Raw genomic sequence first — 26,034 nt, forward strand, 5'->3', positions numbered from 1 at the left:
TTGATGATTATGATTATGTAGCCAAAAGGTATTCAGGTGTTGCAAGTTTCCAAGGTAGGTTATATTTAAAGGGTTATGTTCTTGTTTTTGTATTGTTTGTCCATCCATTCATTTTTAATTACATTAGTTTAATGGGTTTCCTACCCTCCAGCATGTGTTCCATTTATTTCAGTAGACTGCATGAAAGCTAGCTTGCAAATACCTGAAACATGCTTGAGAACTGCTTTTATTTTTGTCCAAGTTATGTTACCATGACTATATTACATATACAATACATTTCATTTATATATCTGTTTTCATAACAAAAGGGCTTTTTAACAGTTAAAAACAGACCAGGATACAAAATACAGCAATAAAAAACAAACATCATAAGTATAAAAGATTAAAGTTAATTGAAATGGATTAAAATTAAAAAACTGGATAAAAAAAATAGAGGATATAATATCATATAAAAGTGAGAAAAAATTCAAAAGGTTTTACTAACTGGGCCAGACAGAAATATGAAAGAAACCACATACCTGGATTGAAAGTAAGGGAAAGCACTTAGGGAGTCGAAAACAAACAGGCATACTTTGAAAAAAGGGTTAGCAATAATGTAAAGTATGTACTTGACTTGACATTGGTAGAAATTGGTAGAAATTAGAATCAATGTCATTAGTTCTTCCTGTGCCGTTCCTGCTATAAAAAGTCAAAATGTCTGTTGTTGAAATGTTTATGAATCTGATATATTTTGGAAGGATGAAGACACAAGATCAAGATTCAAGTTGCAAGATTTATTCAGACAGCAAAATGACATGTGAATGTAAACATACTGACATTGTTCTATCTTCAAAATGGCGGCATGGCAGAAAAAGTTGTAAACTGTAATTTTATACATGGAAAATCTACATATTGTATGTTCATCATCGTTGAAAATATCCTGTTTAGCTCATGTGTTAACAAGGATAACCGAGTCTTTCTTTAGAAAACATATAGTCTAGAAAACATAACATCTAGTGTCAACAACATCAGGTATTATTTGACCATTTTACATCAATTTGTGTCTTTTGCACTGATAATAAAAGCGAGACGTTAAACGAACTAAATGAAATGAAATAAAACTAAATGAAACGTGAATGAGTTTGTGGTGGAGGGTAACTGCACTGTTCAAAAACATTGCTGTCACTTGTTCTGTGTTACAGAATTATTCACAATACTTTGTTGGTAAATGACGCAAGAGGTCAAAAGGTCTGTCAAACAATCAAAAACAGGAACCTGACAGAATTAACAATACGCTGCTGACAGAATGTTCTCATGAGCAACATTACTGCAGTTTAATCAGATTTGTCACACGTTTGGTGAGTTTTTCACACTGACCATTACTATAAATGAGGGGGAAATGGTTGTGGCTCTTAGCAGGCCAGGTGGCATGTATACCACACTCTGCCATGAAAGAGAAACACCAGTAATATACAAGATAAACTACCAGCCATCTCATGATTATCCGTAAACTTGGTGTATCTGGTAGAGCTTTAGGACCTTGGGGCTCAAGGAGGGCACATACTTTAAATTAATAATCACAATATTTGCTGTTCTAGTCCTAATAGCCACATGGCAAACCACAGAATGTAGTTGCAGCTGAGATATTTTCTCTGATACCCTTCGTGCTATAATTTATTTACTCCAGGCCCCAGTAGCATAGGGCAAGTTAAGGATGTAGTGTATTCTGTAGGCACTTACACATACAAGCACCAGAGATGCGTGCACCCCATCTGACATTCACTAAGAGACACATTTAGGGAATACATCTTCAGTTATCTATACAATTGCTAAAATTTCCCATTTTTAATGACCAATTAAAGTCGCAGCATTTCTTCTGATATAAGTGAAAGTCATAGTTCTTCAAATGCCTCCTATCAAGGGTGCTGAACTGGGGAAGGACATTTGATTCAGGGGACCCAGAGCTAGACAGGAACATGTCAGGCATGATAGATATTAACTGTTTTAGGCCCCTGAGAGAGACGTTTTCAAGCAGCTCTGAATTTCTAGTAGCACTAATGTCTCCCCCTCTGCTCAATATTCATATAATTACATTATTAGGCAGAGGGTTGTATACAATTCAAGCACATCTGTGTAATCCTGCTCGATTTTAATTGGCTCCAGGGCTCGAGCATGCATACCACTGTGTTTTATGACCACTGAGGACAATATAGGCTGGCTTTTCCTGCTGTATATGGGCTTCACACTGGCTCCACCTGCTTTAGTCTGTTTGTCTAATGAACAAACTGCAGCTCCAAAAATACCACAAATCCACACCCAGAAATCCCACTACATTTTTTTTTGTTTGTTTTTTGTAGTCTATAGTATGTGCTGTAGCCATACAGTGCACTCAAGAAATGATTAATACTATTGATAATACCATATTATTGACAATCGACCATTATATTGCGATTAAAACAAGTCAACCATTTATCGCATGACAAGTGACAGCTATAATTTATCATGTAAATAAGCCTAATTTGAATTCTATTGGATTGTGTTAAATTCTGTCTGGAGGGGGGAGGGGTTGGGGTGTGGTTCGTTTGACGCATGAGCGTGATGACGAAGGCAATCATAGCAACCAGCATGGCGACGGGGAAGCTTTGCCCTGTCCCTCATCTGTTTATAAGCTAGTTACCATTACGCTACTTGATTGCCTTGCAGCGTCAAAATGTTTACAGTTAAGTACACTGTAGTTTCTGAATGTATCGAAGCTCTGTCGTCGCTGCCCATGAATATTTTTGAGGAAAATGGGATACGCTGAGTGTAACGGTATCATGGACTCAAGAACAGGTATGCAAAATACACTTAGCGTTAGCATTAGTTAGCTAGCTATGGGGCTAGTTTACTCGACAGAAGGGAGCGGGTTGAAATTATGCTTAGACAGCTAATTAGAAATAAACCCCTTGCTGACTGTGTACACACCCACTAATGTGGCTTCAGGTTTATTAAGCTACACAAAGGATAGCCAGTTGCTGGTTGCTCTCAGTAAAGACGAAATAAAACTGAACCAGAACCAAGATTGTAACGTTAACGTTAACTTGTAATACGTTGCGTCAGTATGCTAACGCTCGGTTAGGTTATGTTGGATTAGAATATGCTAGTTCATCATGTCGATGTCGGTATTTTATCTGTTTTTACAGTACCGTAGAATTTATTAGCGTAAACGCGAAGTAACTACGCATAAACATCTGAAGAAACACTTCATATAAACACAAATATAAGTGAAACTACTCTGACTACAAAATAGAAATGATTTATTTGTTGTTTGCATAATATGCTTGTTGATTAAATAGCTGTGTTGAACTAACCAAAACCATGTCTACGGTAAAAACTATAGTAATTACCTTGACTATGGTTGTGCAAGTATTGATTATTGTCATTATAAATCAATTTCAAGAGATTCAGTAGTATTATTGTCACATGCACAGCAACACAGCAGATGGCAACATTGGAGACAGTGAAATTTGGCTTTCTTGAGCTGTAGTTCCAGTAAGAGGATATAAAAAAGTGTTTACAAAAAGGAGAGAGAGAAGAGGAAGGTAAGAGAGAGAAATTAAAATATATACACATATATGATATATGATGGTCATAATATAATAAGTCAAACAGTATTTGAAGATATTTTTGATTGTTTAGTCAATATCTGTCATATGTAATGATAAATTCCCGTCTCAAGTCATCAGAGCCAAGTGTCTTGAAATTGTGTATTTTTCTGACCAGCATTGGACCATGCCCAAGTATGCACTTTACAGTCAAAACAACTGTTTAAAAACTAAATCAATCCTAACATTTTAGAATCTGTCTGCACTAGTTTTTTTTTGTACTTTATTATCCTTGACATATTCCTTGCATGATTAAGCAAGTTATAAAAAATGTAGTTGTTGACTTATCAATCTAGAAATCTTTCATGGGAGTCAACATGTCCGTGTCCATCTCCATTTTAGGGAGTGCATCGTCTGTACCTGGTTGCAGCCTTGGTATGAGAGGACAAACTTTGAAAAGTAGCCGTAAGTATTTTTATGTGCTTATTAGTATGAAAAAACAAGTATAATGAGTATTTGTGCTTTGTGAAATAATGGCTACGTTTTAACAGTTTTTGTTGCTCTGTCTTGTATTTTTAGCTTTTTGCCCTCGTTCCTCCAGCAAGTTGACACAATCCATCATTAAAGACCACATGGTGTCTCATTATAAAAAGATTTACTCAGCTAAAGGTGAGCTGCATGGCAGGAGTTCATAATGATGCCTTCGATGGCATTCATTAGACCAAAAACATTCAGCTCTTGCATACATAATATGCATGTAGGTACACTGAGGTGTCTAAAACATGCATCTCTATTGCATAAAATGTAATAATCTGTTGTGAATTTACATTTTTTCCTTCTTCCACAGCTGCCGTTGATGCCTCAGTACCCAAAAGCTTGATACACAGTGTAAAGTGTAAGTAGTGAACTACAAAAAGAACAAATATTCAAAACATTTTACATTTCTAGGTTCATTTTGTTTGTAGGTAATATATTCTTATTTTCTAGAACAGACACACTGGAGTTTAATAGCATGATAATTGGTAGAAATGTTCATTTAGAATGAAAGATCAAAGTAATTACTGAGTACAAGTGTTACATTACAGGAATTTATTAATCATAATACAGACAGAGACCAATTGCTGTGCTCACGATAGCCTCAGTGAGCAATAATAAAATGCAGCCACTCCTCACAATTGATTACAGGATGGAACTCATCTTCATCTCTAATGGTAAAAGTCATACTCTCCTCTGACTCCTCTCATAATTATGCTATCACACTCGCTTTCCGGACTCACAAATTCCGCCTGCTCTCTGGGGGCTGTGAAAAGTCAATAAAGGAAATGAAATAAATTATAAGGCGGATTCAGCAGAAGTAACTACAACATAAATGAAAATTACAACGTTTTTTTCATAGAATAACCACTGGGATATATTGAGCATCACTGTGTATAAAATAGCAGTGTTCTGTTAACCAAAGGTGGTCTTTTCTTTTGAAAATATGTGTTAAATTGTACGTGAGAAACTGCTTTGCTGTCATTGGTAGTTACACAGTGTTCAGTTTTTCCACTCCTGTTAACAGATAATGACCAGATCAGGCAGGAGCAGTTGAGGAAAGGAGGTCGTCCCCAGTCAGCCCACTCTCTCTCTCAGAGGAACAGCAGAGCCTCCTGCTCCTCAGCCCAGGTAAGAAATCAAGGCTGTGCTACTGATTTATTTTCCTATTGCTTAGCTTCATATCATGTTAACTTACAAACTGCTCTATCACAAACAGCTTTGAGGTTTTAAATGCATATTCCACATAATTTGTCATTTCAGTATGTACAATATCTGATTCAATACAATATGTTTGCCTTTTAGAGCAGATTATCTGTGCAGTATGATGACAGCCCCTTCCTCTGCTCAAGGAGCTCCATGGTCTCCAGCCCAAGGTTCAGCACCTCCTTTCATGCAAAGGAGATAGTTTATCCGTCATGTAAAGCAGGCTCTCAGAACCATTCCCATCATACTCGCTCAGCTTCAGAATTAAAGTACCGGAGCCCAGAGGCCACATCACACAGAAAGCTGTCAGTATGTTCACTGGCAGCTTCAGGAAATCAAAATTGTTACAAGACTTTCCAAGATCCTGTCCAGAAGACGTACAGCGGAGACTTGCTCCAGAAACATTCACAGCACTTTACCCAAGACAAACCTTTCATGCCTAAGACCTTGAAATCAGACAAGAGCTCATACCTGTCAAAATATCGCTACTACAGAGCACCACGAAGGAACCCTTCTCAGGATTGCACCAACTCAAGATTGATGCGACAGGAGACATATCATGGAAGGTACTTACCAAACATCTCAGTGAGTCAGATAGCAATAGATGTGTGACAATGAATTCAACGTGTGCAACATGTGGCCTAATGTCTTGAATTCTATCTATCTCTTTTATGCAGCACAAAAACAAAGGAATACACACAGGAATTTTATGAGCCATCTCAGGTAATTTTGAAGGTTTATTTTAATTATTTTTTAATTAATTGTTAATTGTTAATTGACATTTTTTTATTGTTTGACACTTCACATTTTTATCAAAGTTATATATTCAAGTTGCTCATTAGCCAAATAACATACCTTTCTCTCACATCATAAAGTGGTTGAATTTTTTAAATTATTTTCTGACATCATCAGTGATCATTAATGCCTTATTTGTTATGATATAGTAATTTGTTTATTAGTATTACCGACAGTGACATTCTGTGGTAAAGTATGGATATAAAGACTGATAAATTGTAGAGCATAATTACCTGTTGTTCAAGGTTAGTAAACCTTGTGTGGTTTATTGTCCCTTTAAACCGTAAATACTTTGACATGTTGACAGTCACATTCCACACAAGCTACACTATATCACGAGACAGCCTTGACAATATTGAATATCCCTTCTCATTTTACCGTCCTTCTTCTTTTACAGGAATTTAGTACAGAGCACGAGTGGTCTGAGGATGAGTTCAATGGCACATATTTCTCAACATCCACAAAACGAACTCAAGCAAACAAGAGCAGAGACCATGATTTCTTTCACTCCTCGTCCAGGTAATATTATATATTAGAAACTGTATATTACATTTTACATATTATTTTACATCTTGTGTATTATCTTGGGTAAAGGTTTAGAAGAATTAAAGTGCTGTCTTTTAGGGCCTCACCAGAAGGCAGGAAATCTCCCAGTATGAGGAGTGTATCTGCAGAGTAAGTGCTCTTTAATAATGCCTGATGCTATTAGAGCTTCTCATTGATATAGTAGACAACTATTGCACAATACATATAGAAAGATTTGACATTGTGAACCATCCAAAATAATGTAACCTACGAAATAAATTATTCTCATCTGTTCTTCAACAGGGAAGAAGAACTAATGTACCTCGAATTCATTTCTACTGTAACGGAAGACATCTTGTCCAGGGGGTCCATCTCTGACAGGTTTTTATTAACAATTTTGAACTACTTGAAATGTTGAATTGTCTATGCTTTATGTTAGCTTACAGATACACAGATAATCACAGCACGTTTTCAGCCTGGATGACACTTTCATGATAGCTATAGCATGTGTATGATGATTCATTAAGATTTTAACTATTGGCTTGTGTGTGTGATACTAATGGGCTACAAGCTGCAGTGTTTTAAGTGTCTTATGTCTTCTGAAAGGGTCCTAGACAGGGTGATAAAGCGCCATATCGACATGAATCGGCATCGGCTTAATGTGGTGAGTATATATATATATATATAACTTCATGCCAAATACCAAATATGTTGAGCAAGTCTTGTTTAAGTATAAGTGTTTGAAAAAAATGGAGGGATTTCACAGAGGGCCCCTGAGCTCATGCATCTATTTGCATTGCCTGTTTTCAGGGTAAAATGCGCCACCTTCTGGATGTTTTACGTAAAGATTTTGAGGAGCCAACCAACACGTCCACCTCCAGTGCAGAGCTCGAAAAAAAGGAGAAATATCTGCTTGATACACTCCTACCAGAGCTGGAATCAGGGGATATGAAACAGCAGAAGACCAAAGAAGACAATGACCTTTTCCCTTACGCGTCACTGATTAAATACTGTGGTTCACCAGATCATGCTGATCCCTTACTGGTTTCTACACCGTTGTGCTCTCCTGAAAGGAGTGCTTCACCGGCTACAACAAATGAAAAGGCAGAGGAGGATGACAATCAGGAAAATGGAATTGGCTCTCCTTCTCTCAATGAGCATGTTTCTGATAATACAGGAATCAGTGAAGATGACTTCCATCACGTTCATAAAGCCACAGTTGAAACAAACAAAGAAGCCATCAATCAAAAGCATGAATACACCACTTTATCCAGGGATGAAGAATTCCATCAAGACCAAGCCGAGGCCAGTTATAATGGACAATCTAAAGAGCTTGAGGATCTGGGAAGAAGTTTGTCAGAGTCGCTGTACATTACCAGCACTACACACTGTGACAACATGGAGGCTGCAAATGAGCAACATACAAATACAGTTGCTTCTGTCAGTGATGACGAGTTCTGAGTTTTTCTGTATTCAGGGATTTAATGTCCTTTTAATGATTTTGTTACCAAGTGAGTGTTATTGAAGAGAGAAATGTAAAATTTCATTTTCCGAAAGTTTAGTTTTGCAAATGTATTAAACACTGGCTGCGTTTTCCATATTTTACAAACCCTGAAAATTAGGTGTTTTAGTGCTATTCTGCTTTTTTATCTTTTTAGAAAAGCACAATGAAAATGTCATGAAACAAGGTTTTGCAAGTACATCAGAGACATGAATGTCTCATTTGAGATATTGTATAATGGGCAAATACTTAAGACACAGTGGTTGAGCTGCAGGTGATTTCCAGAGTAATCTTCTGTGTTTTATGTTATTGCTCCATGGGAACTAGTATGATTTGCAAAATTGCAAAAAAAATAGTCCTAGCACTGCACTGACGTCAGATGTGTGGAATTAGTGGTATCTTTTAGTTTGAGTGGATTGCAGAGTGTGCCCAGTCTTCAGTATGATGTAGCTGCAGTTTACATTTTCAAATTTCTAGAAAAACAATGCTGTTACAAAGAAACTTATCATCCTTTATTGTTTGTTTTGACATATGCCGCTGATATGTAGCCACTAGGAGTTAACTGTCACCAGAAAGTGTCTTTGCAATTGCAATAAATTTTCTATTCTGCTTCTTGTAAGCTTGCATCTGATTATTAAGACTATATTACAAACTGGTAATTACTCAGTCTGCAACCAGCAGCAAGTATATACACGACCATTACTACCACATTAAAAGAATATGGCTGGGGCTGTTTTGCAAACAATTACGAAGGTAAACGATGTAATCATTGCACAATATTCTGTGTTTGCGATTACAGCTGTCAGTCGATGTAAAAGGTAAACAGACAGGTCAGCGGCCAGTAGTTCCAGGCAGCTGTCCCATTTCTGGCATTTTCACCGCTCGGCATTCCAGCTGTCTGATGTCATGGCTCTGAAAACCCCTATGTATTCCTCCGCCGCGTAGGCAATACATTACATTTTTAAACGTCCGCTTTAAAAAGTACTACAAACTATATCGTTTGTATACATTTATAGTTGAGTTGAAGTATATTGCAGGGTGGCTGCTGTGGAATTTATTAACTGCTGAAGTAGAAATACAAACGCTATAGAGCCGCGGATGTAGACGGAATACACTTGTTGCTCTTCCAATCCCAGGAAGCGAAACACGCTTGGAGCTTGAGTGAACTGTTGGACCAAGAGGCATGGGGTGGTACATTAGTTTTGATCCAGAAACAAGCCGAAGACAGATTCGCTGTCTATAATTTTGTTGAATATCTAAAAAAGTAAGACTCCATTGAGCTTGATGGCGGAACCTGTCGGGACTTAATCCTAGTTGGACTCCTAAATTGGCATCTCACGGCTAACGGTAACGTCAACGTTTTTGCCCAAAATATTTACCGGCGACGTCAGCTTCCCTAGGGTATCGTCTATTTGCTGGAACATAAGTTAGCACGCTAGCATTTAAGCTAATTTAGTTGGGGTTAATGTTATGAAGATATTAAAACTGACAATGAAAAGTAGCAAATTGGTCCGTAACAAGTCAAACATTGGAACAAACTTCTTTGAACATAGTATTTAAGCGAACATTAAGTAAAGTTGCAACGTAGTAACTGTTAGCTAGATCATTTGTAATATGGACGATGCATGGCTGAGGAGGAAAGTAGCAGAAAGGATTTTGCAGTCTAATTTAGTGTTCAACACTAACTACTAGCTTGCTGCGTATTGAATCAGGTCGCTCTAGTCAGTTTTTGGATCAGGCTATTCACCGGAAGGGGATTATTCTAACCACAAAGCTTGGGAAAATGGCCAGTAAACTCTTTTATAGTCAGTCACACAGGTCAGATAGCCTACTACAAACTGCTGTAAGTCCACACACATTGATTTTTAATGGTTTATCCAGAGTGTTGACTTAAGGAACCAAATGCAAGAGTAGTGAGTACGTTAAATGAACTAAATCCCACTTGGTAGCAAGTCTGAAATAGTCAAGCTAGGTAACTTAAAACAAAATGAAGCATTTAAGAGGATTATTTTACGATGAGTCTTGTGTTTAAGTGTGGCATCTGTTTCAGCATGAGGTGTGAAGACTGTCTTGTGCCTTGTATAACTAAATGCAAATGTATCATAACATAGTCTTAAGTAAAGGGGATGACCACATTGAAACTGTCATTCCCCCTGTTTTGCAGACTGTGTTTTATTCACTAGAATTTGTTGTGTATTCCAGTATACAGTACTTTGTTCTGAGATATTTCCTCTCTCTGGCATTTTAGATCTGTCTGTTGATGATGAGCCCCATGACTTCTAATGTACACATCGTCTTTGAAGGGACAGCAAGGAGAATAATTTCTCTGGACTAAGTGAAGACCTCCCTCTTGAAGAAGTGTGAAACATGCCCTTGCCATTTGGCTTGAAACTCAAAAGGACTCGAAGGTATACTGTTTCAAGCAAGAGCTGTCTTGTCACTCGGATTCAGCTGCTCAATGGAGAGTTTGTTGAGTTTACACTTTCAGTGGAGAGCACTGGACAGGAATGTTTGGAGGCAGTTGCTCAGAGACTCGAGTTAAGAGAGGTATGTGTTTTTCTGCAAATATCAAGTGCTGATTGTTCTTTCCTATAAGTGTTTTTTTGAGGTTCATCATCTCAGCAAGAAAGTGTTTTTGGTGAGGTTGTCTCCCAGTCACATTCTTACTTGAACTGGTAAACAGAAACTAAGATAACCAGTTTTCATTGTTTACTCGTATAGTGAAACCTCTCGTAATCTCTTTCCCATTTATGACACAAATTAGGACTTTGTCTATTACATACTGTATGTTTTTAAGTTATTACTTGCATGTTACTAACTCATCATACAGATTAGCAAACAGTAAATGTATGATGTATGTTTTTGAGAGTTTCACACAGCATGTGAAAGAGACAATATGTTAAAGAAAAGAGGGTCTGAGTCAAGATTGAAGAATGTATTGAGCCTGATGTCTGCATTTGGTCACTGTGAGCACAGTCATTGTCACAGTGTCAAGACAAACACATCATGTTAGTCATGAACTGAAAGTGATGTAAGCCTCAATGCTGTTATACTCACTTGCACCTCAAATAAACACCAGAGATTGCTGGATATAAAAACCACCTGGCACAGGAACTTACAGTATGTGACAGGTTCTGTTATTTTGCTGAATAATGTAGCAGCCGCCTTAAATTTGTCATCATGTCTCTCTGGCAGTGCTTTCTAAACCCTTTGCTCTCAACCCTCCAGGAAAAAATGACAGGACTCCACACCCAATGTAGAATTTTTCTAGTATGAAGAGGGTAACACCATATTGTTTGTTTTTCATGTCAGCAGAATGCAATCATGTGGTTCTCTCCAATGCCAGCCTTTGATAGAAAGGTCATGCATATTCTGTTACTGAAATTGAGTTATGGTAGAGTTTTATTCCGACTTTCGTGACATACACCACTACTGATACTTGTTTTCAAGCATCAGAAAACCAAAGTTCACTGTCACACTTCATCCATAGCCGATTGCATGTCCTGCATAGATTACCAAGGGTGTAGTGTTAAACTCTGACTTTGTGAACCTTGAGTTAAGCAGAAACTGGGTTTCCAGAAACAGAGATTACTGTAACTTCAGTCAGTTACTGTGTTAACTTAGTCTGTGAACCTAATCTGCTCACTGGCTGGTTTTCTTCAACAATTCCCGAGTTTCCCTCTGTCTCCTCTCACATACTGTTTCATTTCCTTAGTGATCCTGTCGATATTGTTAATTTGCAGATGTTTATGTTAGGAGAGGAAGATCAAAATCTTGTTTGGAGGTTAGTACGTTACCTAAGGACTCTCTTCACTGAGTGCTTTTATGCGCAATCAGTCATTTCTTTGAACAGCACTCTGTGCCATCACATTCAAGTTTTACTCAGAAGAAAATCTGCGCATTGTCCATCCTTTTTTGCAAATGGAAGTTTTCTTTTTAACACTGTACAAATTGATAAGGTAGCTGTTAGGTTGTCAGAACAGTTCTCTTGCACTGACAGGTTAATTGCACATAATGTGGTAATCTCTGTTTAAAGTAAATCAATTTGAAGCTCTAGAAACTGGTCAATGAATAATCATCTCATATTCTTATGGTCTGACTGGTCACACTGAAGGAACACTTACAGTTATATCATATTGAGATTATGTGTTAATATTTTTAAGTGAGCATGATTGTGGTGGAGCTGAAAAAAATGGGACTAAATGTAGTTTAAAAGTGAGTTTCTTAAACAGGCTGCTTATAGTTTTAACTGCATTATAGTGACTGTTTAAATTTACTTCAGGTGTATAAAAATGTACATATCTAAAAATGTTTTAACCTAGACACCTTTTCAACTGCAAATCATCAAAATTATTATTACAGTGTCTGACAATGAGATTGCTGTGATACTCCAAATAAAATATATCTATGTATGATCTATATTTTTGTATTTCATCTTCAGTTGCTGTCACCTGCAGCAACTACTGTTCTGTTTTATCTTCCATTAAAGAAAGTCAAGTCTGGTAAATTATGAATGAATGGACAACGCTGAATAAAACTACATAGTGTAACTGACTCCTTTCACTGCTGCTGCTGCTGTTTTGTTTTTTAAAGATAATGCATAGTCTGTATATGCACATGTTTCTAGCTCCTCTGGTTAAAAATGGAGGCTGTGCCTTTTATTTACTTGTTACCATAGTGAGTTATGGTATCGGAGTTTCATTGATGATTGCTGTTTGCCATTCACCACATACTCACTTAACTTAACAGATAACATACTCAGAGTTGGTTGTATGTTAATCACCTGTTCTGCAGCCAAAAACTTGTCAAGTCAGATTTTGTTAAACTTGCTTTGTGGAACAGGCCCTTGTGCTCTGAGATCTATGTTAACATCATCAGACAGACTGATGATGGAACAATGTAATGAGGACAACAATTTTATGTTGGACTTGAGGCTCTGCAAAGAAACTAGATGCTGTCTTTATACTGCCTTACTGTTGTTTTCTTGACTTGTCATGAAAAACTCTTGAGCAATATTTACTCAGTGTTAACTTATATTTGTTCTCAGATGTTATCTGTGTAAAATGGTTTTGTTGGCAAGTAATTTTCTAGTCGTGGTTTGTTAGTGGCAGCAAATCACAATAGCTCTCTTTCAGCCATATTGTCCTTCATGAACAGCAAACCTACAGGGGTTATTTCACTTAGCAGTGTTCATTGTGAGATGTTCAGACAGTCACAAGACTGAACAAGGAGTGCTACCTTGAGAAGTTTGCAATGGGTACATTTTCAAGTGAATTGTCTACATATTTTTCGTCTCAAGCAGTTAAATATTACTGTTCTAAACTTAAGAATATAAGTTTTGGTAAGTCTGCATTCCAACCTAAATTGGTCTGCCAGATTTACAAGTTGCCCTAGAATTTCCCTGATCACCGCATGATTCAGGTGTAATGTTTGTGCTTTCTTTCTTTGCTTGTTAGATAACATACTTCAGTCTGTGGTACTTCAACAAGCAGAACCAGCAAAGATGGATTGACTTGGAGAAGCCGCTGAAAAAGCAGCTGGACAAGTATGGGCTGGAGCCAACCGTTTACTTTGGAGTTGTGTTTTACATACCCAGTGTCACCCAACTGCAACAGGAGATCACGAGGTGATGTACCATCTGTGACATGTGAAGTGTCTTGTCTAAGCCACTAACTCTATTAGCTTAGTATCAATTTATCTTCAAGAACATTGATCAAAAAGTTGTACATTTTTGTTATGAAATGAGTACTGAATGAGCAAAGTTTAGTGCAAGCACATGAGGTGTTCTTAATTTCTGTCAATAAACCCTGGCCTGCAGGGCAAGAAGTTGATCAGCACAATATGTGAATTGATTTCCATTGCAACTCCAATTTTGTGTTATTTGAATACTGATACATTTGAGAAGTTTTGCTCTGTAATGACTTCACAGCTCCTTCTTTAAACCTGAACATAGTTCTCATACTTGATTGTTGGCCCGCTGTCTATTTTCCATTATGAAGTAACCTTCTCTTTCCCCACAGATATCAGTATTACCTACAGCTGAAGAAGGATGTTCTGGAGGGCAGGATCTCATGCTCCCTAGAGCAAGCCATCCGTTTAGCTAGCCTAGCAGTGCAAGGTAATCTGAATGTATAGCACTAGTCTTATAATAGAAAACTGGTGCTAACTCCAGCAGCTTTAAGTCCCACTGGTGCAGCTTTAAGTAACTACTGGTGCATTATTTATAGAGTAATTTTCCATAAATTATGATATCTGACAACACCTGCTGAAACACTAAACTCCCCTTCACATCGACAAAAAATTCTACTGGAAACACTAATTATGTGTTCTGATGTCTGGACAGGAGGCTTGTGCCATTTCATTATGTTTTTTGTCAAATTGAAACCTTGCAAGGGTTAGGGTGTTGGTAAACTGCAAAAAACAGCAGGAGAGATGATATTTTGCAACCCTAACTTCTCAAAGCATAGCAATTTCAAAAATATATTGTTATCCATATTTTTACACCCCATGTTTTGTTTCAAGTGTCTGCTGCTCACAGTAGTTTGTCTGAATCCTCTCTACAACCACTTATCTAAGGGTTTCACAGAGCATTTTCACAATTATTGTAATATGCAACATTTAACAAGCACCATGAAACCTAAACCAGCCTGTAAAATTGGTCAGGGGTGCGTTTGTCTGTGAATGTGAACTCCCCTTTCACATGAGCTTTAGCTCTAACATATCCTCCAACTTTTGCCCAGCCAGAAGAATCTCAAACACTGCTGGCAAAGTTATATCAGGCACTGCAACTTACTGGCCTAGGTGTTAGCATAGCAGAGCCACTGAGATCACTTACTGTTGCAGCCATATTCAAATGACTGACTATCATGCAATTTGTGCCTTGAAGAAAAGCCCTAAAAAACTATTTGCAGGTTCCCTTAAGATTTAGTCACTACTTAAAATGTCATGCAAACATAGCAATTTTTGCGTAAATAAAGTCCTACGTTTGTGTCTCTGACAGGGATAGTTTGGAGTGAAGGGCAGTTGTAGCTTTTGAGCATTGAGCACTGATGCCTGGAATACCCAACATAGCTGTTGCCAGCAGGCTGGCTAGAGCTGTAACACTTTTGGACCGCACGTTGTTAGACACTGAAGCAATTCCCTTCCATAACAAACGGGCCCCTCCTCTCCTAAAATTAGTCCATCTTGTCATCATACACTGCAGCTTTCCAAAAAGGCATTACACCATTCTGCAATTCTTGAATGCAGCTTTTGTCTCGTACTAAATGCAGAAATGGACATGTAATAGGATTCATTCAGAGAGCAACATCATGCACAGTACGCCTTGCTGTATTTATCCATTTAGTGCGTCTGTTTTTTTGTCCACAGCTGACTTTGGAGACTTCAACCGATATGATTCCCAGGAGTTCCTCCAGAAGTTTGTGCTGTTCCCCATTGTGAGCATTTCATTTTGTATTCTCACTGTGTGAAATGAAAAAAATGTTTCAGATGTGTTTTATACTAGCATTGTATTAATGTTGACTTTGTCTTTGCAGGACTGGATCCAGGATGAGCGAGTACTGGAAGAGGCCACTCAGAAAGTGGCCCTTCTTTATCAGTCCTTCAGGTGAGCAAGTTTTCAAAACATCAGCCTGCCTGTTTCTCTGTGTGGACTGACAGACCAACTGCTTCACATATTACAAAAGCAAACACGGCCCTTTTAATTTAACCCTATTTGATCTATCCAGGCAATCTGCCTTTTTTGTAATCTTTCATAATCTTGATTCATTTATAACGCCAAATTCCATTTTACCTACTTTATCCTAAACTTTTATTCCTAGGTTATATTTCATATCATTTATTTCTTTATTTATTATCTTTATTTTCTCTCATGTTGTTACCCCACAGATGTTTATTACCACCGTAACATCTTGAATTCAGCAATTATTTTTCAAAAAATCACTCTCTGTGGGTACAGTAGGTTTTAACTTTTGATTACATTTTTTTTTTTTTCTCAGGGGTTTGTCAGCCCCAGAGGCAGAGATGTTGTACATGCAGGAGGTGGAGAAAATGGAAGGCTATGGCCAGGAAAGCTATCAAGCCAAGGTAGGTCCAAGCTGCAACCCCCAACAGCCCAAACCTGAAAAGAAGCATGACACTGGTTTTCTAGAGTCTGAACTTAAAAGAGCCAGCACAATAAAACTAATGAATATTTTGATTGAAGAACTATTGGGAAAAAAACATGCTGCTCTAAATGTTTGTCTTTCCCCTTAATCTAAACAGGACAATACAGGCACAGATGTTACCCTTGGATCCTGCCTTGATGGCATCTTTGTCAAGCATAAAAATGGCAGGCCACTTCTTTTATTTAGGTAAGTCTAAAAACAAACAAGCAAATCACAATGTTTGGTTTTTCTTACTTTTACAGCAATTCCTAAAAGTCCTAAAATATGATCTACTTCTAAATATGAAGAGCTGAATAAAAGCTTTGTCTGCTAACCTTCTCTATAAGCAGTAATTATATTGAATCAGATGATTCTGTCAGTATAAATTGGGTTTTGCGGCACAGCTCTCAGCTATTCTTAGGAGAAGTTGTCTCCTGTAATGTTCCCTAATACTCTCTAGGCCTGAATGTGGCCCAAGAGGAAATGAGTCAGGTACACTGTGATAGCTGATAAGGATTGTGGGAGTTTTATCTGTCACTCCAGTGAGTAAGTGAACATTCTTGACCTAGGCTAAACTGTATCTATGTACATACCATTATGAGTGCTAGATTCCCTTTGACTGACTTCCACATGTGTGTATGGTTTTTTATTATGCATTGTTAAAGTAGCGCCACAGTCTCTCTTAAAAATGCTGTGTGGTTTGGTGTAGTTAAAAATGTGACCGCCATGACATCATGTGTTTTTTTTTTTCCCTCCCTCTTTCTTTTTGCCACTTTAATGGGCTGCGTAGGTGGAATGAAATTAACAACATGAGTCACAACAGGTCCTTCTTTGCCCTGGAGCTAGCCAACAGAGAGGAGAGTGTTCAGTTCCAGACCGTAAGTCTCCGTTGCCATTGCACCTTCTCTTCTCCTCTACCCCGTCCCCTGGGACATTGCAGTCTCTTATTGGATTTAGCAAAATTGGAAATGGCCTCTGTGGTGGAGCTTACATCAGCTAGTCTCAACAATATACCTGTATGTTTGCGTGGGTGTGTGTGGGTGTGTGTGGGTGGGTGGGTAGGGCTGGTAATAGCTGAAACTCAGTGTAAAGGTATTTGAGAGTATACACAGGAATTCTTAACATTGTGCTAATTGTCTTGCCATCTTATTATTTTTTTGTCTCCTTTTTTCTTGCGTAGGAAGACATGGAAACCTCCAAATATGTGTGCCGGATGTGTCTGGCCAGACTCAAGTTTTATAAGATTAACAAGAGTAGCCTGTAAGTGTGTTTTTGTTTTGGTTTTTTTAACACGTCTGGCCCAGTTCCTGTCTCTTTGTTACTTGTCGTCTCCTGCATGTGTCTCCTCTTTGGTGTAGCCTCACTCCGATCCTCCTCTCCTCCTCTCTCTTCAGAGAGGAGTGTGACCCCCTGCCTTCTGAGGGCTCCCAGAAGTCCCTTCTCACTCTATCCTTTCCTCGCTTTCCAATGCTCTCTCGTCCCTCTCTGCCTTCTAATAAGGGGTGAGCAACACAGTCAGCCACCGCCTACAGTATGCCTATCGAGCAGGTGCCAACACCCATCCCTTCCTGACTACCTAGCCAACCATGCCACAGCAACAGGCTCTATATATACGAAATGGGCCTTGGTTGTGAAGCCTGTAGTTTTGTTTTTCATCCATGCAAAAGCAATTCATATATTTGGTTTATTATTTATTGGGAAAAGTAGCCTGTGTTTTAATGAAGCTAATGGGGATCCTAATAAATTAAGTAAAATTAAATTAAAACATTTAAAATGGGAAGGGATTTTTATTCTTACCATTATTGGTGCAATAAAGATGAATTAAATCTTATTTTTTTCCATTTTTGACTTGAGAGCCAGTGGCAGCACCTGTTGTACTTCTGAAATTAATGTGGTATCTGCCTTTAATCTTTTTATTAGTTGACCTGTGATCGAGAAGTTTGGCATATGTTGATAAATGCATGTCCATCAAATTTAAAACACAAAGCACAACTCTTCTCCAGGTCTACTGGAGGCATATTAAAAGCTACCTCCACCCTGATAAAGACAAGATAGCCCAAATTTGTGTACTGGAGAAGAGTTGTGCGATATGATTTCATTTTGATGAACTTTCATTGAAGCTTACACTGGTTTGCACCTAGCTGAATGTGTGTTCTCAAAGTTAAAATGCTGAATGATAAAAGGGTTTTGTAGAAAAACTCCTCAAAGTAAGATATTGGAAAAAGTATTATTATTGTTGTATACTTGGTAGGAGTATTAGGTTAGGTCACCTTTTTTGACTGACATTCATTATCTCACCAGTCAAACCCAGCCCACAGTTGTCAACCCAGTCAGACGGAGATCTTCTACTAGAATATCTCTGGTAATGTCTATGCACACTCAAAACACACACTTTTCACCTTTTGTATGCTTATATAGATGCTTGTTGAATCTCTGGCTTGCATTGCATCACACGATGTATATCAAAATCACAATCAAGCGGCAATGTGTTACCACACAGTTTATATTTAATTCTTTGCTCTCAGACAGTATTTGGATCATATGAGCAGAAACTGAATCCCCCTCTTGTTGGTTTACAGCCAAAGCCTCAGCCCTACATGATGCCCCCTCCGCAAATGCACTACAATGGCCATTTCACAGAGCCTTACACATCATCACAAGGTAACCACTGTATAGACACTGACTTGCAACTAGGAATAAAATTAGAAGTCATTACATGATGTTAATAACTGTTTTGTGCTCTGTCTGCTCTGTGTTCAGCTAAATTTACATGTCAAGTTGTTTTGTAATTATAATTCAATGCTCATCTTGGATGCTGTTTTGTTCTCTGACAGACAACCTGTACATGAACAGTCAGAACGGTTATTACTACCACTCCCAGACCAGCCTGGACTGCTCTCCCCTGGAATACAGCAGTGGGGGACGTTTACGGAACGGCAGTGTATACAGTGCCCACAGCACCAGCTCTCTAACCAATCCCCAGCACTACCTGCAGCCCTCACCCATGTCCTCCAATCCCTCTATCACCAGTGATATCACCAGGCCGGACTACGTCCCCTCGCATCGTCACAGCGCTCTCATCCCGCCCTCCTACCGTGCCACTCCTGATTATGAGACAGTGATGCGTCAAAAGAACCGAGGAGCAGGAGGAGGAATGGTTTTGTCTCAAGAGCACCGGCAGAGCCACTCCATGAGGAACCTAAACATTGGAAACTCGTACGCCTACAGCAGGCCAGACCCTCTAGTTTACAGCCAGCCGGAGATCAGGGGGGAACATGGCGGAGCAGCCCATCACCACCACTATCCCTTCCTCGGCTCCAGCTTCCACAGCCCGTCTCCATACCCCTATCCCACAGAGAGGAGACCTGTGGTGGGGGCAGTCAGTGTCCCGGAGCTCACGAATGTCCAGTTACAGCAGGCCCAAGAGTATCCAGCCCCCAACATCATGAGAACACACGTGTACCGACCGCCTCCACCTTACCCATATGCCCATCCCCGCCCTGCTAACAGCACACCTGACCTGTCGCGTCACCTGTACGTCAGTAGTAGCAACCCAGACCTGATCATCACGCGGCGTGTGCACCACTCAGTCCAGACTTTCCAAGAGGACAGCCTGCCTGTGGCTCACTCCTTACAAGAGGTGTCGGAGCCTCTTTTCAGCGGACCCCCACACAGACACCCACACCATGCTCAGAAGCGTAATTCCATTGAGATCGCCGGACTGGCGCATAGTTTCGAGGGGATGAGGGTCAAAGAGCGGACCGTGTCTTCTTCAGCAGCTGAAACCGCCACGCCCCCTCCAGTCCTGCGCGGAGGTCGCTCTCAGGGCTCTCAGCTCAACGTGTTCTTGGAACGCACAAAGACAGAGGACAGGGGAGACATTAAGGAGGACATTCAGTACGGACACAAGAAATCCCTTTCAGACGCCACCATGCTGGTTCACAGTAGCGGTGAAGAAGAGGAGTTTGAGGACGACGGCGGACGTCACACTCCGCTTTCTCAGGACGCAATAGCATCGATTGTTTCTGACCAGCAGCCACAACAGCATCACAGCTTTACATCTCTCTCTTCTCTGACGCCTCAGCAACAGACTCCCATTGAGCCTCCTCCTGCTTATCCCATAGGCTCCTCCCTGGACCCCTCAATAACCGGCTCCATGACCTACAAGGTTCACCCCCTGATCCAGGAGGGGGAGCCTCTGTACCTGCTGTCAGATTTACGGCAGCCCAGGATTATGCCCTCGGTGTCAGAGGGAGACCTGAGCGGCCAGGCCAAGCAGAAGACTAAGAAAGACTTCAAGAAGAGGCCTGTGTCTGATGTGCCTCCTGGGAAGAAAACAGTAGAAGGCTTGCCCCCTCCGGTGAGTCCTGATCCCAATCTCCTCTTCAGCTTAGGGCCATCCTATTAATGTCTTTTTTTTTTCTTTTTTTTTTTTTTAACTCTGCCTCTGTCAGCTGATGTAGTCATGTTGTTTACATTGTACATTACTGTTGTAGTGCAGTTATGCCACCTCTGCTTTGACTGCCTTGAGGCAAGATTGATCTTTTAGTGTCAAATTAGTTTATGTTTTCAACATGTTGAATAGTCTGACTAATTTATTGCTCACATATCACAGCTGTCCACCCACACACTGTTTTTATTTAAGCGTCAGCTAAAAAACAATCTTCTTTTTCTAAAATAATGTGTTGTAGACACTTGTTTTTGCTCAGTAACTTATCTATGCTTTATATCAAGATCACATGAGTATGCGTGCAGAAAGTATTAGAGGTAGTCTCAGTCGCCGGCGTTGAATGACGCAGACAGGTTCACTTTGACACATATTGAAAGAATGTCGTCAGGCTACCTTGGAAAACCAGACAGGTGACATTCTCTCAGCAAACACTCAACGAGGCTGCGCCGTCCCTCCTCTCTTGTCTGCTCAATATCTGTGCGACTCAAACACATTCATCCTCAGTTTTCTCTGTCTCTACTCTGTTGTCCTACCAGGGCATGAAGAAAGGGGCTAGGTCAGAGGTGAAGAAGATGGGCCCACTGAAGGTCGCCCATCTCAATGGCCTGTCAGTGTCCAGGCAGCCAATGCACGACGAGGTCAAGGATGAGCCTGAAAGAGCCTCTAATGACGAGAGGGTAGGGTGCTTCAGAGCTTTTGATTTTGTCAGTGATTTGATACTTGATAAACAGCAGGTTGTAAAGCAACAAATGTAATGTTTAGTTAAGGCAGTGTGAGATTAGTTACATGTTGCTTGTGTATTGTTGAAGACTTGTCATTTAGGAACATTGCCTATGACCAGAAAAAAAGCTCTTTACCAGGAGCTGCTGGCTGTGTAGCATTAGTTGACCTGCTGGTAGGGTTAGGCCTTGTTATGAAAGAGAAAGTCGAAACAGCTGAACTCGTCAGCCTTGTTAATCTTGATGTTTGTTGCTTTGACAGTGAAGGTAAATTCCTGACACTTGGAAAAAATAATTACCTCTCCAGCTAATCAAGTAATCACTGTTAAGAAGGTGTCATATATGAGCACACAGATTCCCAAATGTCTCACACATACAAGAATTGTCAACAAAACATGTAAATTATTACAAACTCATAGTTCAGAGTGTTCAATTGTATACATTACAGATGTTAGCATGCTTCTTTATTTATTATACAAATTCATCATGCACAAAATGTCACTACTGCAAATCAAATTTTATTAAAACATATGATAATACTTTGATGTTTTGACAGTTTCATAAATAACTAAGCAAGTGGGGTGCTACATATTTTCAGTTTGTTTTTTTTTAAAGGAGGAAATCAATTTTCACTTTCATATCCTTGCACATGCAAAAATTTCATGTTTCCTGCTGCAACAAGACACCAAGTTTACAGTAAACTGTCCTCTTTTGGTGAGAACAACTGTAGAATACTTCTGCAGTAAAAGTAACAGGAAGTAAATGTATTTTAACTTCTCCGTTTTGTCCAGTTTCAACACATTAATAATACAAATATTCTCATTCATTTATGTGTCATGCAAAGCATCACTGCTGATTAAATTCTGATTAAATTCTTTTTTAGTTTAACTGATTAGCCTAAAGAAGTCGAAATGAGGAGTCATGTCTGCATCATTCGTGGCAGTGGTGTATTTACTGTTGCCTTGTTTGTGTGTGTCAGTGTAAAGTGCTGGAGCAGCATATGGAGAGCGGCGAGCTGTTAAAGGAGTACGAGAGTATCCCAAAGCGTCGTCCATCAGGGGAATGCACCATTGCCCAGCTGCCAGAGAGCGGAGACAAAAACCGCTTCCAAGACGTCCTGCCTTATGACGACACCCGAGTGGAGCTGGTTCCCACTAAAGAGAACAACACAGGCTACATCAATGCATCGCACATCAGAGTAAGTTGTGCAGATTACCATCCAGAAGCCTCTCATGCTACACACCCAGGGATGTTCGGTGGTTTGTGGGAAGACAATGACTGTCTATGAGTCATATTTCATTCCTTCATTCTTATGTTTATATGATACAGTTACTCTACTCTGCTTCTTTGTATTTAGAAGAATTCCTAATGAGATCCTATGAGTGATTGCTTTAAGAGAAATATTGTTTCTTTAGATAACAGTAGGTGGACAGGAGTGGAGCTACATTGCTACACAGGGCCCCTTGTCGAACACGTGCCAGGACTTCTGGCAGATGGTATGGGAACAGGGAGTATCCATCATCGCCATGGTCACAGCTGAAGAGGTACACTGATTTCATATTTCAAGTTCCACATTTTTTTATTTATTCCTCATCACTTCCTGGATTGACTTTTCCACATCATTTGGTTTCTCCAGGAGAGCGGCCGAGAGAAGAGCTTCCGGTACTGGCCCCGACTCGGCTCACGACACAACACGGTGACGTACGGCCGCTTTAAGATCACCACACGGTTCCGCACAGAGTCCGGCTGCTACGCCACCACAGGGCTAAAGATCAAACACCTCCTGACGGGCCAAGAGAGGACCGTCTGGCACCTGCAGTACACAGATTGGCCTGACCACGGCTGTCCTGAGGACTTCAAAGGCTTCCTCAGTGAGTGGGATCACTATCAGTTTGTCTTGTGCTTTTATAATCAGATCACTAGCCGTTTCTAAAAATGTGGTTGTTTGATGTTTGCATCAATAGCAACATTTATTCAATAGCTAGTGAAAATGTAGCTTAGTTACAAGTCTTTAACGGAAGTGTTTGTTTTCTCAAGATTTATAATAAAAACACTATCTATTTACTGTGTATTTCATTTAATGTCAAGCTAATGTTCCCTTCTTTTTCCAGCCTACCTGGAGGAGATCCAGTCTGTGAGGAGACACACTAACAGCATCAGTGACCCAAAGAACACAAACCTACCTGTGCTGGTCCACTGCAGTGCTGGAGTGGGACGGACTGGAGTGATCATCCTGTCTGAGATCATGATAGCCTGCCTGGAGCACAATGAGGTAACCTCCTCACCTTCACAGCATCACACTTCCTGTCTGCTTTGGCACAACAATGTATTCCTTTTTTTAGATGAAAGGCTGCCAGGTTTATCTGTCTCACACTAAAGCACCGTCTGTTTCAGATGCTGGATGTCAGAACTGTCCTGTCAAAGCTGCGAAATCAGAGGATGATGATGGTTCAGACCTTGTCTCAGTACACCTTCATCTACAGGGTCCTCATCCAGTACCTCCGCAGCTCCAGGCTAATCTGAGCACAGACCTCTAGTCCAACCCATCTTCATTCCCCCAACACACACTGTCATCACAGACGATTGTAGGATGGAATTTGCAGGTTTGTGCCAAACTACGTCTGTATGTATGTAAATCTGTTCAAATGTAGCAGTTGGTATTTGATGGACCCTGTTTTGGCCAAGTATTAAATCAGACAAGGCTGATGGAATGATGTGTGGATATACAAGAAGCATGAAGGAGCATAAAAACTTGTGACCTGCCTCTAAACAGTATTATATATTATTTTTTTACATACATTATTGCTTAATAAAGCCCAGCACTTTTACAGTACATTGCTGTATATAATGAACCAATGTTAAGCTGCATTAAAACAATCTTTATTGTAGATGTGTATCAAAACAGTCAATGTATTTTCATTTGACTAAGGTCACTTTTTAATGAATGTTACTGGATTGCTGTTGAGGTAGCTATTGGTTCTGATGATGAAGGACTTTGTAAAAGTGAAAAGAGGGAAAAAAGAAAATGTCTAGATGAAGGTTTGATAAGAGAGCCCAGAGTTCAGATGGATTTTAAATTTGTCATGTGGCCTCTGGTGGTACAGGCATGTCTCCCTGCATTGAACTGAAGGAGAATAGAAAGATTTACATTTAACAGAATGATGCTTATGTCACCTATAACAAGACATCATCTCTCAGTGGATAATTACGATCCTCATTTAATACAAGAGGTCATTGGTTCTTGTAAAACACTGGATTGTTGGGAAGTAGAGATGCATTGCACAGCTTCTAGAAATCTGTGTAGTTGAGTGAAGAAAGAGACGACAGACCGTTTTTGGGTTGAGAGTTAAAACTGGAAAATTAATTTTATACACACATTTTTCATTACTTTTTTTTTTTTTTTTTATCCTGCGATGTGCTGAATAGTTGAACTCTGAGTGCTGTATTTGAGAGCAAGAACAAAATACATTCAAATCTATTTTGTGCCTAAATAATCTGTATTGTAAAGTCAGAAGGGCTCTGTATTTTTGCATAATATGAAGGAAATTTTTTCTCATTCAGTGTCATGTATTGCTTGTTTGATTGCAGTGATGTGTTAATAATGCCAATCAATACATTAAAAAAAAACAAATATTGCAAACTATCACATTCATAATTACTGGATTTGGCTCAGACCTCTAAAGACCTGAATTTCACCTGTTTTATTTTAATTACATTAAACAGACTCAAGAACATGTAGTAGAATTGAGTTCTGTGCAGTGTGTTGGGTTTGGCTGTGGCACTCAGTGTGAAGTAGAGAGTGTGAGTGAGGGATCGACCAGCTCCAGTTGCAGTATTCTGGCTGCCGCTCATTTTCACCTCAGTGAGAAATGTCCCTCTGCAGAGACACATCCTGCTGTTACAAATGGCCTCCTGACTATTAATGACCACTTACACCAGCACATTTGACTGTTTCCTGCTGCAGCTATAGGTAGTATTTAAAAGCTCAGTAGTCAAGATCAGCTGTATTGAAATGATGCTTACAGGCACTACAACGTTTACATTAAGTGAAATGTTTTTAACAATATATTTGATATACAAAACCCGGCGAATTCAAGGCGCCAACTTCATTTATAATGTGGCCAAAGTGAAGTGATTGTTAATCCCTTTTTTTTTTTCTTAACCTGATGTTTTTCATGACAAGTTTTTGGTGTCAAAGACGCATGGGGCAGTGACCTACTTAACTGGAGAAAAATGCATCCTAATGACGTTAAGATGTATTTTAACTGGATCTTATGAATTTGCTGCAGGTTTTGTTTTTTGCTTTTTAAAAAGATGCTGATTGAGTCTTAGTGTGAAGACTGAAGAGAATGATGATTTTTTTTTTTTTTTTTTTGTGGCCAAGGTGTAACCATTTTGTCCATGTACAGGTCTGTTGTTCATAATGTACACAATGTAAAATTCTGCTTATGACAAATATTGGTTATTGTACAAAACTATGTATAAACTGTATCTATTGAGCAAAAATGGTATGCCATTGGAAGAAAAAACATGTAGAAAATCTTTTCAGCCAAGAATAAATATTTGGAAATAACTTGTTTGGTCTCTTCAATTATGT

General features: G+C 39.3%; 2 protein-coding genes across 4 annotated transcripts; both read left to right on the plus strand.

Moving 5' to 3' along the window:
• The first annotated feature begins 2,575 nt into the window (after positions 1 to 2,575).
• spata7 (spermatogenesis associated 7) lies at positions 2,576 to 8,743 on the plus strand. Of its 2 annotated transcripts, none has more exons than XM_044375896.1 (12): positions 2,576 to 2,811; positions 3,966 to 4,028; positions 4,143 to 4,232; positions 4,411 to 4,458; positions 5,125 to 5,228; positions 5,403 to 5,869; positions 5,981 to 6,026; positions 6,496 to 6,617; positions 6,723 to 6,773; positions 6,927 to 7,004; positions 7,230 to 7,287; positions 7,434 to 8,743. In XM_044375896.1, the coding sequence occupies exons 1-12, from the start codon at positions 2,769 to 2,771 to the stop codon at positions 8,082 to 8,084; spliced, it is 1,821 nt and encodes a 606-aa protein (XP_044231831.1). In that variant the 5' UTR covers positions 2,576 to 2,768; the 3' UTR covers positions 8,085 to 8,743. The 2 variants fall into 2 exon arrangements, with proteins under 2 accessions (XP_044231831.1, XP_044231832.1); XM_044375897.1 differs by lacking the exon at positions 2,576 to 2,811 and adding an exon at positions 3,452 to 3,560.
• A 423-nt stretch (positions 8,744 to 9,166) lies between these two features.
• On the plus strand, positions 9,167 to 26,010 carry ptpn21 (protein tyrosine phosphatase non-receptor type 21). 2 transcript variants are annotated; one of them, XM_044374860.1, is made up of 20 exons: positions 9,167 to 9,471; positions 10,373 to 10,671; positions 13,581 to 13,750; positions 14,145 to 14,242; positions 15,493 to 15,560; positions 15,660 to 15,730; positions 16,122 to 16,209; positions 16,387 to 16,475; positions 17,059 to 17,146; positions 17,449 to 17,528; positions 17,663 to 17,770; positions 18,570 to 18,630; positions 18,848 to 18,929; positions 19,103 to 20,628; positions 21,255 to 21,395; positions 22,417 to 22,635; positions 22,853 to 22,981; positions 23,074 to 23,308; positions 23,549 to 23,709; positions 23,832 to 26,010. In XM_044374860.1, the coding sequence occupies exons 2-20, from the start codon at positions 10,492 to 10,494 to the stop codon at positions 23,958 to 23,960; spliced, it is 3,723 nt and encodes a 1,240-aa protein (XP_044230795.1). In that variant the 5' UTR covers positions 9,167 to 9,471; positions 10,373 to 10,491; the 3' UTR covers positions 23,961 to 26,010. The 2 variants fall into 2 exon arrangements, with proteins under 2 accessions (XP_044230795.1, XP_044230796.1); XM_044374861.1 differs by lacking the exon at positions 17,663 to 17,770 and having other exon boundaries at positions 9,169 to 9,471.
• Positions 26,011 to 26,034: the final 24 nt, after the last annotated feature.

The sequence above is a fragment of the Thunnus albacares genome, chromosome 15, assembly GCF_914725855.1.
Source record: "Thunnus albacares chromosome 15, fThuAlb1.1, whole genome shotgun sequence".
Lineage (NCBI taxonomy): Eukaryota > Metazoa > Chordata > Actinopteri > Scombriformes > Scombridae > Thunnus > Thunnus albacares.

Excerpts from the sequence above, each read along its gene's own strand:
- spata7 (XM_044375896.1), top strand. The coding sequence starts at position 2,769 with ATGGGATACGCTGAGTGTAACGGTATCATGGACTCAAGAACAG. Across the intron at positions 5,870-5,980 it reads CAGGAGACATATCATGGAAG|CACAAAAACAAAGGAATACA; the intron begins GTACTTACCAAA and ends TCTTTTATGCAG. Across the intron at positions 6,618-6,722 it reads TTCTTTCACTCCTCGTCCAG|GGCCTCACCAGAAGGCAGGA; the intron begins GTAATATTATAT and ends GCTGTCTTTTAG.
- ptpn21 (XM_044374860.1), top strand. The coding sequence starts at position 10,492 with ATGCCCTTGCCATTTGGCTTGAAACTCAAAAGGACTCGAAGGTATACT. Across the intron at positions 15,731-16,121 it reads CTTCTTTATCAGTCCTTCAG|GGGTTTGTCAGCCCCAGAGG; the intron begins GTGAGCAAGTTT and ends TTTTTTTCTCAG. Across the intron at positions 18,631-18,847 it reads CTTCTACTAGAATATCTCTG|CCAAAGCCTCAGCCCTACAT; the intron begins GTAATGTCTATG and ends GTTGGTTTACAG.